Here is a 15387-nt window from a genome sequence, read left to right as displayed (position 1 = left end):
CAATAATTGGCAGGGCTAATGGATTTTAGAGATTGAGGCAGTCATCAGCCTGAAGGTTGATTTGAACATCAGTCCCGTGTTATGTGTTGTTCCACAAAGGGTAGTATGCTCTAACTTTCTCCTCTGTAAGAAATGACTCTGCCTGTCTGTTACAAGGAAACTTGCAGCATTGCATGCTTCACAGACCCAGAGCATTGTCAGGGAGAAACTCCTAGGTGCCGTAAAATGTCCTTAACAAACGACAAATGGAATTTGGAACCGTTGTATGATATATTTTCAGGTTGTTGCCCACTGATCTAGCAAGCCATTGTCACTTCTTTATTCCACTGTAATCTTATACAAATTAAATATTCTGTGGCCTATAATCAATCTCATATTGCATCCTACAGATAGCTGGGGTAGAAGATATAACAGTCCAGTTTTCTTCACGATTTATCACTGTCTCTTTTATTGCCTGCATTTTTGTCGTTGTAATATCAAATACAGAAATTACCTGAAAACTTGTATCTAAAATTTTCTTACAATGTAATGATGGGATTATTCTGACTTTCTGAAGTTGAGATATGAAATACTATTAATATCAACCTAAATATTGTTATCAAAATTACAGTATTTTAAAACTGGCCAAGCTTTTTGTAAAGTAAGTTCCAAATTTAGTTTTTATGGTGCTTTTCACCTTAACAAAAGATCCAATTTAAGGATTTATTGTGCCTGTAAGAGATAAAGTGTGCTTTTAATGTATTGTACAAGTAATTAGGGGCTGCAGCTGTTGGAGGGTATGAGATATCTAAATCAAACATTCAGAGGGTAAATCCAGGTTGGAATATCAGCAATATTAGGAAAAAAGATTAGGTTTCTACTCACCGTAAAGATGATATATTGAGTTGTAGACATCCACAACGAAAAGACTGTTTGTTACACATTTAGCTTTCAGCCAAAGCCTTCCTTAGGTAAGGACACACACTGACACTCTCTCTCTCTCTCTCTCTCTCTCTCTCTCTCTCTCTCTCTCTCTCTCTCACACACACACACACACACACACACACACACACACACACACACACATTCACACTTTATGCGCATATGATCACCATCTCTGGCAGTTCACACTAGGATGCAATTGAGCGGCAGTATGGAGTAGGGCAGAAAATAGGGAGGGATAGCAGGGAGAGAAGAGCACTGTGTAGTGTAGTATGCAGGGACTAGATGAAGGCATGACAAGACTGCACAGAGTCAGGAGGCTGTGGGATAGGGAGGTTGGGGGGGGGGGGGGGGATAGGACAGCAGCAGGGGTAGGGAAGGTGGGCAGGTGTGTTCGGCAGAGGGTGGAAGACAAAGGGGGTGAGGAGACATGAATAGGGAGGAGGTGATAGGGCAGAGGGTGGGGGTGGGGTGGATGGTATGTGAACAATTGACTATTGCAGATTGAGGCTGAGTTAATTTTGGGAGCAGAGAATCTGCACAGGTCAAAAAAGCTGATGACGAAGTGGAAAATCCAGATAGCCTGGGTTTTGAAACAGCGATTGAAATCAAACATGTTATGTTCAGCAGCATGTTGTGCCTCAGGGTGGTCTGCCATGGTCTTGATCACACTTTGGCGGTGGCAATTCACCCTGGTTGACGGCTGATTGGTTGTGTAATACCAATAGGAACAGCTGATTGCAGCTGAGCTGCTTTCACAGGTGGTCCGGGTTCTGATGGGGAAGGATAATCCTGTGAAAGGACTGGAATAAGGAGTGCTGGTGGGTGGACTGGGCATGACTTCCACAGGGATAAGATGCCTGTGGTAAGGGGTTTGGGATTGGGAGTAGCATAGGGATGAACTAGGATGTTGTGTAGGTTGGGTGGGTAACAGAACACCACTTTAGGAGGGGCAGAAAGGATCTTGGGTAGGATCTCCCGCATTTCAGAGCATCATAATAAGTAATCAAAGCCTTGCTGAAGGATGTTCAGTTATCTCAGTCCAAGGTGGTATTCGCTGATTAAGGGACCACTCTTTGCACGTGGTTCTTACAGGAGATGGGAGGTTAAGGGTTGTGTGTGGGAAAAGGGCATGAGAAATCTTAGCAGACTAGATTTAGGGGTAGTGTCTGTCTGTGAGGGTCTTGGTGAGCACTTCAGCTTACTGGGGAAGGGGGCTCTTATCATTGCAGATATGCTGTCCCCAGACGGGCAGACTGTGTGGGAGTGATTTTTTGTGTGTGGGAGAGATGGCAGCTCTTCAAATTCAGGTGCTGTTTGTTGTTGGTGGGTTTAGTGTGGACAGAGAAGTGGATAGAGTTGTCAGAGAGGAGGAGATCAATGGAAAGGAAGGTGGCATGCTGGATTGAGGAGGATCAAGCTATGTGGGTGGGAAGAAGGCGTTGAAGTTATGAAGGAATGAGGATAGAATGTCTTGGTCCTGAGTTCAAATCGTATAGATATCATCAGTCATCCTGAACCAGTCCAGGGATTTCAAGTTTTGGAAGGCTAGGAATGTTTCCTCTAAGTGGTCCATAAACAGGTTGGCCCAGGAGGGTGCCACACTAGTGCCCATGGCTGTGATGTAGTGCCCATGGCTGTGATGCAGGAGAAATGAGGTAATGGGTTTGGGGTCTGAAGGACATTAGGAGAAGTAATGTTCAGTAATGGCAAGTTCATGGGCATGGCGGATGTTGGTGTGTAGGGAAGTGGCATTAACAGTGATTAGGGATGTACTAGGTATGGGGATGGGGTTGGTGGCAATTCGGTGAAGGAAGTGGTTGGTAGTTTTGATGTAGGAGGCCAGGTTTTGGGCAGTTATGGAACTCCTTACCTCCAAATTTTTTTGACCATACCTCCCCGGGTCCCTTCCTAAGAACACCAAACTTTCAGCAGAAGAAAGGACAGCCATACTGAATCTCAAAATAAATCCTGAGTTGTTCATCCAACTTGCAGACAAAGATTCCATCACTGTCATTATGAATCACAGTGACTACCTGGTGGAAGGCCTCTGTCACTTACCTGAGCCCTCTACCCATATACTGTGCCGGAATGATTTTATCTCAGAAGTGCAAAATAACCTCCAATCACTGCTCAAAACCTTAGGCCCTTCCCAGAACATCTGCCCTGGATCCATATGGCTCCTCACCTCTGTGACACCCTGCACACTGACCTTGTACACGCTCCCCAAAATCCTCAAACCCAACAGTCCTGGATGCCTCAATATAGATGGTTGCTGCTCCCTCACTAAAAGAATTTTGGCTCTCATTGACCAACACTTCCAACCAATTGTCCAAAATCTAGCCTCCCACGTCATAGATATTAATCACTTCCTTCACCGACTCTCCACCATCCCATCTCCTTTACCTACTCGTGACTGTTGATGGCACTTCCCTATACACCAGCATCCCTCATGCCCCTTGTCTTGCCGCTGTTGAATACTGCTTTTCCCAATGTCCTGCATACTCAAAATCCACCATCTCATTCCTCATACACATTGCTAACTTTGTCATAACATACAATTACTTCTCCTTTAAAGGGAAGGCATACAAACAAATCCGTGGCACAGCCATGGGCACCTGCATGGCATCCTTGTGTCCCAACCTGTTTATGGGTCATCTACAGGAAATGTTACTAGCTTCCCAAAACCTCAAACCCTGGGTCTGGTTCAGGTCGGTTGATGAAATCTTCATGATATGGACTCAAGAGTCAAGACACTCTATCCTCATTCCTTCTTAACCTCAACATCTTCTCTACCATCTGCTTTACCTGGTCCTCCTCAACGCAGCCACCTTCCTGGACATTGACCACCTCCTCTGGTGGCTCTACACTACTCTGTCCACATCAAAACCACCAGCCAACAACAGTACCAGCACTTCAACAGCTGCCATCCCTTCCACACCAAAAGATCACTCCCATACAGCCTGGCCACCTGGGGAAAGCATATCTGCATTGACAAGAACTCCCTTTCCTCAGTATTCTGAAGGTCTCACCCATTCTTCTCTCTCTCTCTCTCTCTCTCTCTCTCTCTCTCTCTCTCTCACACACACACACACACACACACACACACACACACACACTATCCTCCAGACTTAGGCTACAAACAGATTTCCCTTGCCATATCACCACACCACACACCTTCAATCCTCCCATCTCACCCCTGGAACCAATTACAAAGGAGAGTGCATGCTTCGTCACCTAGTACCAACCCAGAGCAGAACAAATGAATCACATGCTTTGTCAGGGCTTTGATTTTTTATCACTATGCCCTGAAATGAGAGACATCCTATCAAAGATCCTTCCCATCTCTCCGAAAGTGATTTTCAGTCGACCACCCGCCCTCTACAACATCCTAGTCCATCCTTAAACCACTCCCAATCCCAACCCCAAACCCTTGCCATAGTGATCATATCTTTGTAGAAGACCCAGATGCAAGACCTGCTCAGTCCACCCACCTAGCACTTCCTGTTCTAGACCTGTCACAGACTTGCCCTTTTCCATCAGGGGTGGCACTGCCTGTGAAAGCAGCCATGTCTTATACCAGCACACTTTTTTATATTGGTATTACTACTAAACAGCTGTTTACCAGGATGAATGGCCACTACAAAACTGTGGCCAAGAACAAAATGGACCACCCTGCGGCACAACATATGGCTGATTATTACATGCTTGATTCCAATGGCTGCTACGCAATGTGGTCCATTTGGATCCTCCCCTCCATTACCAGCTTTTCTGGACCATGCAGATGGGAGTTACCCTTACAACACACACTCTGCTCAAATTATACCGGCTTCAGTCTACAGTAACCTACTGTCCCCACACTTTCCACCCAACAGTTCCAATCCTCCCCCCACTCTGTCCTGTTACTCCTTCGCTGTTCACGTCCCCTCATACCCATTGTGTGCTGCCCTCTGCCATCACATCCGCCCATCTTTTCCCATCCCTGCTTTTCTCCTATTTTGCTAGCCATCCCCCCCCCTTCCCCTCCTCCCCACATCCCTACCCCACACCCTCACAACACTGTGCCTGGTAGTCTTTTTATGCCTCCATCTAGTCCGTGCACGCTCTGCCAGACAGCACTCATCTTTCTCACACTCATATACCGCTATCGCTCTTCATTTTCTGCCCCATTCCAGATTGCCACTCAACATAACAGTAGTATTTCGGTGCAAATTGCCAGAGATGATGATCATAACTGTGTGAGATGTGGTTGTTTGCGTGAATGTGTGTACATCTTCTTTTCTGAAGAAGGCTTTGGCCAAAGGCTAAATGTGTAACAGTCTTTTTCATTGTGGCTGTTTACTCGGTGTGCCAACTTTACGGTGAGCAGCAATCTATCCTATTCCTATATTGTCAAAAAATAAATGATATCCATCGATAATGGAACCACTTTGTTAGAGGATGGGCCACAAAAACAGTGCATTTTTACATTTACATGTTTGTACCAAGGATTACTTTTTGTTTTGTTCTGTTGTGAGTGCTTTCACTTCTGTATCTGCATAAACTCTTGGTCACAAAGGAGGTTCTTGTCAATAGTTTGTAGCTCCATGGAGTGTTATTCATAATGATGGATTTCCCATGTCTCTGATAAAAACTTATTTTTGCCGGAACTTATTCCCCTGCTTTCTGATATTTTCAATACTTCTTGTGCTGTCTAGCTGAAAACTCTTAAAATCTTTGGGCTAGAAGTATAACTACTGTACAGAAAGTAAAATTTCTATACTCAGTGTCATTCATAGTTTTCACACCTTATAAGCTGAAATTCAAAAATTCATGCACTATGATAAATGTGCAAAGACAATTGAAAAGAAAAGGTTTCAGTCTCAATCATGATGAAATACAGTTCATTGTGAGTAAGCCAATAGTCATAAAATTGATATTATCTGCAAGAAGTGATACATCTGATTAATTGTGTAAATCAAAAAACATGTAATGTACGTGTGTCATGTTCATCTAACCTCAAACACATTTTTAAATGTTAAAGAGTGAAAATGCAGCCCTCAAATGTCCATAAAAGCAAGTTATTACATTGCACATTCACTTAAACAATTTCAAAGCCTGTAAAAGAAATTTTAAGTTGTATGTAGGGGCCACCAGTTCAAGTGCCATAATGTTCAGAATCCATAACTTTGGTTGTAAATGCGCACCCCAGTGCCTGTGAAATGTATCAAATCAATGAAGTTCTGCTGACAGTTTGATAGTCAGACAGTTGGCTATCACTAGTAGTTTGTGCGAACATCCATTTAGGAGCTCTAACCATCACTAAAAACCCAACCAGTTGGCTCATCTCTACTCTTATCAGCTGTTGTTCATGCAGTGTGATGAATCTCAATGTCCCCTAAAATGATATTTCTCCTTCACTTTCTATAGAGGGGTGGGGGAATAGGATGAAAAAGCAGATCATCCTGTCGCATTGCATATTGGTTTGCAGTGACAGGAGAAAAGAATCATTCCTTTCATATGAAGTTTCTGCTGAACTATCACTAGGTGTCAAAGAGGCTCCATGTTACTTGGAGAGAGACAAGAATGTGTCAGTGATGACACAGTTTTCTCCCCCTGACCCCTCCACCCTCATTCTTTCCCAAATAGTATCCTTCAGTGTTTGAAATAAGGTATTTATTTATCAGTTTGTAACTAGTTCATTCAGTTTTGTTGACTGCTATCTCGGAACAGAAAAATTTTTGGCCTGCAGTATGTATAAACATGATAGCCATTTTTTAAAATGAAAAATTTAAGGACCATCTCCATTATGCCCTCACATATCAGTCTGTAAAAGATTTTGGTGGATTATCAAATGTGAATGTCAACTTCTTGAATCATATAGTTGCGAGTTGGCAGCAGGGCTATATGAAGGCACGGTGAGATAAGGCTCTGTCAAGGGTGCGGGCACAGGGAGGTGCAAAAAATGAACAGAAAAAAAAGTTGTATTTATTGCCAACACTGGACAAGTGACTTTTGATTAGAGTCCCTCCCCTCTACAGAAATACACATAATGGATGTATGAGTGCAGGTTCTACACACTTGGTTGACATCATGTGGAATTTTGGGCCTGGCCAGGAAGCGTGCTCAGATGGCCTATCGGTAAGACAACTGCTTGTGATAAGCAGGAAATCTGGGTTGAGTCCCAGTCTCGCACAAATTTTCATTGGTGTCATTCCATTATAATTCTGATGGTTGTCCATGTTCGCAACTTCTAATACATTTCATGGGTTCTGGTGCCTGTTGTGTTTCTATCTTCTGTTGAGGAAAAGAGCATTTAGCTTGAACCGTTGTTCCACAGTTGCTTCTACAGCTTCATTTCACCCATGTAACATCATGGGCTTTGACAGTTATACCAAGGGTGGAGGATTACTTCAGTATGGCTCTGATTGGCAGTGCATTGTAATTGTAATAGGCATAATTCAGATCACATTTTCATCTTTTATAGGTTCTTCAAGAGCCGCCTTACACAGGTTGTCAATATAGATGGGCGTGTTGTTGAGAGACTGACACGTGCTTACAACCTTTGGGAGCTTAACATTGAAGAACGATGGTATTTGTACAAATATTGGTGTCACTGTTTGCACTTAACTCTCATGAAGAGGGTGTGGCACTTACAATCAGAATACAAACAGCTATGTATGAGATACGATGAAATACGTGATATTGAAGATCTCAATATAATGCAAGATGCACTTGTTGTTGGCATGACAACATCTGGTGCTGCAAGGAAGCAACCTTTGTTGCAGGAACTCAAACCCCGAATAGGTAAGTAAAAAAAATTAGCTTTCATTCCTCTTTATTCAAATAGTTTTGCAGTTATTTTGTGGGCTTATCTTCAATTATTAGCTGCTTGTAGTTGACAGGATAAGTTAAGAAGAATTGGCTTTCTGCAGATTTCAGACTAACTAGTTCTTTCTGAAGAATTTATACATGGAATTGATGGCTTTAGACATTGAATTGATGGCATTATGATTATTTTTCTCAAAGTGAAAACTCGAAGAGGACCAGTAATCATTGAAGTGGCCAAGTTATAGGCAGGGAAGTCTAGAAGTTAATAAAGGTTAAGCAAGGGATAAGGCAGCTTAATAGTAAAAAGTGAACAGATGTTATCATGAGGTGTGGAAGCCAGGTGAATTTATTGACAAATACTGGGTTCTGGGTAACAAATAATACAGTAGGAAAGCTATTCAGAATATGAGAAATATTAAAGTAGTAAGCAGTCATTTTAGAAATCTGAGAATCTTGGCTGCTCCCTGACATGCTGAATTCAGTTCTGATTTTAGGCACTTGTTGTTCATTCATTCATTTGTGCATTCATCATATTCCATAGAATCCATCATAAAAGAACACTTTCAGTGATGTGAAATGAGTAAAGCTGTAGCATGAACTATGGTTTGACATTTATTAACCATTTGTTTTTCCTCGTGCTATATTTAATACAGTAAAATTAACAGGAAAGGTGCTATGTGGTATGCAGATGAAAGAAACCTTCAATCCTTGATTCTAAATCATTAAATAATTTTAAATTATGAGAGTTACCCTCTGCCTCCTTTCCTCTTTTTTTATCTTTGTGTCCCCTCATCCTCACAGCAGATGGCTCCTTCTCATCCGTGGGTCTGAGTGACCTGCCCTTCCTTTCTAACATTCCCCAACCCATCCCTTTTTCCTCACTGAGGAAGAAATTAATATTTCCAAAAGTTAGGTTAATAATATCAGTATTCAGTATTGTCATTATCCCATCCCAGATTTACCATTACTAGAATAATTTCATGCACTTTTATGTGAGTATGCATCAGCAGTACTAAAACCAGTTTTTCTCCTGAGGACAAACACTGGCCAGCAAATTGGTCATAACTTTATAGTTTTCCTTTTGCTGTCATTGAGTAATTTGCAAGAGTGGGTAATAAGTAGGGACAGGGAAAATGTTGTTTTATTTTATGAGTGATTTCAGTGGCCCTTTGGCTTTTGCTTGTCTGATTCATTATTTTATTTTAGTCTCAATTCACTTTTTTCAGTATTTGTTGTTTGTTGTTGTGGTCTTCAGTCTGAAGGCTGATATTTAATTACGTTTTCTGAAAAGAACACAGTGCAGGTTAATGTAGCTCCACTGCATGGGTAACCAAAAACCATAGATAATACAACCTACACAGGCTTTTACTAGAAACTACTACTTACTGTATTTACAGTTGAAAACCCACTGCATTACTTACCCATTACTCACTGGAAACTGACAACATGTTCACCGAATTACACGTATTGTGAATCACCTACTTTCTTGTTCATTTTTCCTGTTACTGTTTTTTATTCACTTTTTCCATATGAGACTTCTCGTATACCGGAGTGTCAAACTATAAGCATAATCAAACAAATTTTATTATGCATATTCTAATATGTACACATTTCAGTGCCTTTGTGTGTGTGTGTGTGTGTGTGTGTGTGTGTGTGTGTGTGTGTGTGTGTGTGTGTGTGTGTGTGGTATAACGGGTTTTTCGATCATCTCATCTTCTCTCTCTTCGTCTACTGAACACAATTTATTCACTGTATCCACGTCACTCAGCTTTTCAAATCCCAGTTCGTAGGTATCACTATTTAACCACCCACAGATGTCTTGGTCATCTACACAATTGCAAACAGAAATTTGTATTCAAAGGTGATACAGCTCCCTCAAAATTACGCACAAATTTGCTGAACCTGGTCACTTGCATCTTCCGAATGACAGTGATTTTGGGGATATAGAAAGGAAACTATGGCATTATCCAGAAATATTTGCCACAGAACAGCTTTTTTTTTATTATTGAGAATGCCAGAGTGAAGAAAGGTAAATTTGAAGTCGTAAAAATGGATTGTAGTGACTTCAAAAATACTATGCTACTCAAAAAAGCAATGACTAACAGAAAAGTAAATCTTTCTGGAGAAAAGGTTGAGTGGCTTAGGATTAAGGAAATGAGATTTCCAAAAGAGAAGCTGGGGATAATGGAGTACAAATACAGCCACAATGACATGGAAGAATACTCTTCAGTGAATTTAAATAAACGCTTAAAAGCTCGCCACTGTTCTCTCAGTCAAATTACATTACCTATACTGTATCCATTAGGTCACACTCTATGCCCTGAGAAACTGAAAGATACTCAGAGCCTTCTTATGTGCATACCCCCAATATACCATGAATTCTATAAGGGTCTCAAAATGGCTGAAGTATCAGAAATGAGCAGTGACAGTAATAGAAGAAGATGAGTATTGGGGAAGCATAATCATCGCTTAAGTATATTCCAATGTTCTCTCCTAATTCCAAAAATTGCTTAATAATTCTGTATTACATAAATGCTGAAATTATATTTGTGTGTTTCAGTTGCCAAATAGATCTATATATGAATATAATGCAGAAACAAGAAAACCTTACTTTGTATTTTGTACTGAAGTGCATTAATGTGATGTGACAACAAAATAACCTAACGTACATGGATATTTTGCATTGTTTCTCTGTAGTTTTAAGTTTCAAGCTGTAATTAAATAATGTGCTGCAAGGCTCATAAAGCTTGTAAAAGTTTTTCACACACGTTATGCACCAGACCACATATATATTCATAAATATTTTTTAATAAATAAGTTGCTGTAAACTCTTAACTTCAGTCCTTTATTTCTCAAAACTAACTAAATGTCACTTAGTTCATTCTGGTAAAAGACCACTCATATAAACATGGAAGCTATACTGCCTTAAATGCAACCACAGTTAATTGGTGGTTTTTGGATTTTATACACTGCAGACATTCAACAAAATCAAAATTCGATAGTGGCATGGAAAATAGTGTTCCCGTTTAATTCTGAACAGATTTACATTCCTACAGAATATCCACATTGATGAGACCTGAAATCCAAGGTATATATTATGTCTTGGGGTTGAAGTAAGAATTGAGGCTGCGAATACAGAACTTGAATAGCTCTATGGGCAAAAGAGCTATAGGCCAAGTCTTAAGCTGTAACACAATTTGTTAGTTTCCTTCACCTCTGTCCTTCATCCATCCCTCCCTCTCCCTCCCACTCTCTCTTTTCTCTCCCTCCCTCCCCCCCCCCCCCCCCCCCCCTTTCTCCCCATCTCTCTCTCTCTCTCTTTTTAAAGTTGCTTTTTAAGCCTTCAAATATTCCTTTTCCCTCAATAAAGAAAGTTTTCAAGCTGTTCTAGCACAGAGTACAGCTTCTGTGAAGTAAGCTATGTTGAACACCATTTGTATACAGTTATATCAGAAAAATGGTGACAGGCTCTTTATCAGGTATGACCATAATAAGAATGGAATGTAATTAATAATTTTAAGGATATTCAATACACGCATGTGATCGATCCTGCATATCGATGTTTAAAATCCCCTGATTTCATCACAGTATTTTGGCTGAGGAACACTGTGAGTTAAAAGATCTTAGTGTTTCCATAACTTTAATTGTCTTTCATATGCAGTGATAATCTTTCACGAGTAATTATCATTTTCTCTCACTATTAAATTTTGTTACTCAAAGTATTTAAACTTAGAAGCTGCATTCAAATGGTGTAATGAAATGATTGCTGAACAGTTCTCATTTACAAACAATTTTATCAAAAACATGATGTAGAAACCTGTTAGTTACTGTCTGTTATTGGACATATAACTCTTAACAGGATAACCAAAGCAAAATTATGCTGTCAAAATTTAAATGTGGTAAAATTCCAGAAAATGATCATAAATGGAAATCAGTTGAAGAATGTAAGCATTATTTTTGTGAGAGTTATTGTGATACAACCTATATGAAGGATGATATTGGCCATCCCTGGAGATGCAGTGACAGTCATTATCTCTACACATTTCTAGAACTGCTAATCTTGAAACTTCAAGCTGATTGGATAGTGGCAGAAGAGTTAGCTCTATAGCAAACTGACATTAGTGGTGGTAATGTTAGGGTTAGACCAAAAGATTGGATTACAACCAAACTTTCCAAATCAGTGGGAAGGTCAAATGCATGTCTCATAACATAAATTTAGTAGTCTCCTTTAGCTTCAGTGTCATGGATAGTGTGAATAAAATAATGCAGACAAACAAACATATTCAGAAACAGCCTGACAGTACAAGGCATAAGCTGCAAGATGAACCAGAAAGGAAAATGTAAAGATGATTAAAAAGCTAATTTTGCTGGGTAGGGGAATATCAGAACTGGTGTGAAACTCTTTTGTTGAAGATTGTTACCAGGCAACTAGCATTTTTAAGCCTAGTGCAGAGCTTAGTGATGTCATCCAAGATTAAGGTGCTTAGAGGGAAGAATCCAGAAACTGGACAGAAGCAGAAATGATTAGTAAACAAAATAACACAACAAATAGAAGATTTACTTAACTGGTGTTTCTCCAACACACAAAGACTCATTATGAATACTGCAGCATGAATCAGAGTCCAGCTATCAGAGGCTCATCAAGGAAGAGCGTCTCTGTACTAAAGCACAAATGATGGTGTTGGAACTGGGAGTAGACAGTGTGTGCATAGTGTTACATGGCAACATCACTCCAAGTGCAAATAGGTTGAGTGGCTGCCACTGGCCTTTTTATATTGCGGTGGCAGAGGGCACTCGTGGTACCCAGCAGCTGGAGGTGTGACTCTGCTGACACACACCGTCGGATCTGTCATATCTCGCCTACCACTGTCGGTGTCAGACGGAACCTTGCCATTCCATTTCCAACCTGGATGCGCTGGGGGTGATACATGTATGGGATAACACATTCCTCCTCCTCCCCCCTCCCCCCCCCAACTTCCTCACTGTTCTCGTATTGTGTAAATGAGTGAATGGGTTGGAGGAGGGAGGAGAGACTAGATGCAGGGGGCAGTGAGGAGATGGGAGTCGACACCAAGGCTGATGTCGAGCTTCTGCACCGTGACGTACACCCTTAGCCTGCCTGGTACCAAGAAATGAAAAATCGGGCAGACGACGTGCAACTACATGCAGAGGTGGAGCAGTAAATAAAGACAGAGGCATCTTGATGACTGCAGAGGGATCCGAGGTGGCACGTAGGACAGCCACCAAGATGAAAGGCCCATCCCAGGTGACAGTGGCTGTCATGATAGTGACAACCTTGAAAGGGCGTCAACTTCCATTGGTTCTGGGACTGGTGCCAACAGCGCAGGTTCCGTGGGAGCTGGCTGCAGTATGGGCTGCTGTGTCCCAGTAGGCACAGAATCTGAAACCACAAACCCTATGGCAGGATCACACAATTCACATGGACAAATTGGATTCTGGTGGTATCTCTGCAATCCTCATGGTTCCTGTAGGAGAAACGTAGAACATCCAGCATGTCGTACAATGGTGCCTCGCTCCCAGTGCCCCCATCTGCCATACAATCTGTAGAAGACCAAATCATTAGTGTGATACTTCGCCTGTCCGGGCTGAATGGCACCACCAGCCAGGGCAGGTGCAACAAATGAAGCGATGTGTGGTAGCACCGTCCGTGTAAGAGCTCTGCTGGCATTGGTCCGTTGTGAGGCTGGGAGCGGTAGGAAGACGAGAATAACAGAGCTTGGTCCCATGTGTGGGAGGCATGAAGTTTGTCCGTCTGTTACTTAAATGTTCATACGAAATGTTAAGCATCACCATTGGATTGCGACTAGTCAGACTGACTACAACAAACTGAGGCCCATTGTCAGTCAGTCAGTCAGTCTGTCAGTCACAGTCACTTCATGGAAACTCTCGAGGCAAAAGATTGACTACAAGCCCTGGATTTTGAAATGAACCGAAGTAGAGTGAATAGGAGCCATGAAGGAAAATTTGCTGAAAGCATCAGTGATGACGAGCCAGCATGTGAAGTCCAAGTGCAAACATTTCCATGGTGTTTGAGGTTTGGGCCATTCAAAGAACTGCTGATACGGGGCTTCAACACAGGTATGGCACTGACAAATCAACCATTCAATTTGTGCACCCATACCCTGCCAAGTGTAGTGATGTTGCACCAACTGCTTGTTGTGAATGATGCCCCAATGACCTTGGTGTAGCAAATGAAGCACGGGAGGCTGGAGAGCTGGGGAACCACAACATTTGACTTGCACACGGGCCAGCAGGAAGGTGAGAAAGAGATTCTGCATTGGCATGCTTACATGTGGGCAGATACACAATCTCATATTGGTGATTTGGCAAAAGAAGGGCCCAACCATTGCAGATTCTATGCTGTGTGAGTTGGGACTGACTAAGAAGGGCTAAGCAAAGATTGTAGAGGTTTATGGTCAGTCACCAAGTAAAATTTTCAGCCAAAAAGATACTGGTGAAACTTAGTAATACCATAGACAATGACGAGCGTCTCCTTTTCATTTAAGTATAATTACATTGAACTTTGTTCAACAACAAAGCAAAGGCAGTCGGCTTGTCAACACAACCAAATTTACATAACAAAACTGCACCAATGCCATAAGAAGAATCATTCACGTTCAAGACCACAGAGTTGCCTGGACCAAAATGAAAAAGGCATTGATCACTAAGCAAAGCAGGTTTAAAGTCCCGGAAAGCAAACTGACACCCTTGCGACCAAACAAAAGAAACATTCTTTTCGCACAAGCAATGCAAGGGAACCGCATCACTTCAAGCAGCTGTGAAATTTGTTGACTCTGAAACTGAGTTTGATGAGCTAAAGGTAGTTGTGGCATTGTAGCCTTTATCTATTAAACAATGCACAAATACAAAGAGTGAAAAGAAAAAGTAGCTCAAAGAAAGCAAAAAGATATGCGAAAGCAGAAGCCACCGAACTAAGAACATAAAGAGCACAAGCAAGGCAAACACTGGGTATCCTGAACAATGAATAACAGCAAAAAGCAAGCAAAAAACAACAGAATAGGAGGAAGGAAAGCTTGAAGATTTGATGACAGTCACAAGTAGATAGTAGTACTCTTTGCCTGGGTTTGTTGTGTATGACTTCATACATCATGGGAAGGAGATGTGGACTACAGAGTGGTGTGGCAACTGTCATCATAAGAAAGCTGGACAGGAGCAGAAATGATTAGCGAACTAGATAATGCAACAAACAGAAGATTTACTTAACTTTATTTCTCCAAGTGTAAGGAGACTAATTACAAATAATTCAGCATGAAACAGAGACCACTGATCACAAGGTCAACAAAAGCACGAATCAAGGTGTTGGAATCACGACTAGAACGTGTCTGCACAGTGTCATGTGGTGAAGTAGCTCCGAGCACAAGTGGGTTGAGTGGCTGCCACTGGCTGTCATCTGTCGGCATGGAAACTTGCCATTCCATTACCAACCTTGATATCCAGTGGGATTGGTATTGATACTTGATACCACAGACTGGATATGAAAAATTCCTCCAGATGGCTCATAAATAAGTTAGCATCAGACAAAGCTGTGAAGTATTTATGGCAGTACCATGGATTTGGCCTTCGGAAATGAAATAATTGTGGGTCAGGAAGTAGTTGGTTAGGAGCTTTAGTAAA

At 41.5% G+C, this 15387-nt stretch overlaps 1 protein-coding gene across 1 annotated transcript in view; it reads left to right on the top strand.

Annotated features, from left to right (window-relative positions):
- LOC124777816 (NFX1-type zinc finger-containing protein 1-like) overlaps positions 1 to 15387 on the top strand; it is a 279974-nt gene that overhangs the window by 65976 nt on the left and 198611 nt on the right. Inside the window, exon 3 of the mRNA XM_047253337.1 lies at positions 7388 to 7707. Within this exon, the coding sequence (XP_047109293.1) occupies positions 7388 to 7707 (320 nt within the window). The remainder of the gene's footprint in view (positions 1 to 7387; positions 7708 to 15387) is intronic.

Source organism: Schistocerca piceifrons, chromosome 2, assembly GCF_021461385.2.
Source record: "Schistocerca piceifrons isolate TAMUIC-IGC-003096 chromosome 2, iqSchPice1.1, whole genome shotgun sequence".
Classification (NCBI taxonomy): Eukaryota; Metazoa; Arthropoda; class Insecta; order Orthoptera; family Acrididae; genus Schistocerca; species Schistocerca piceifrons.
Note: the sequence above shows the minus strand (reverse complement) of the source record. Positions and strands in the feature narration are given on the sequence as shown.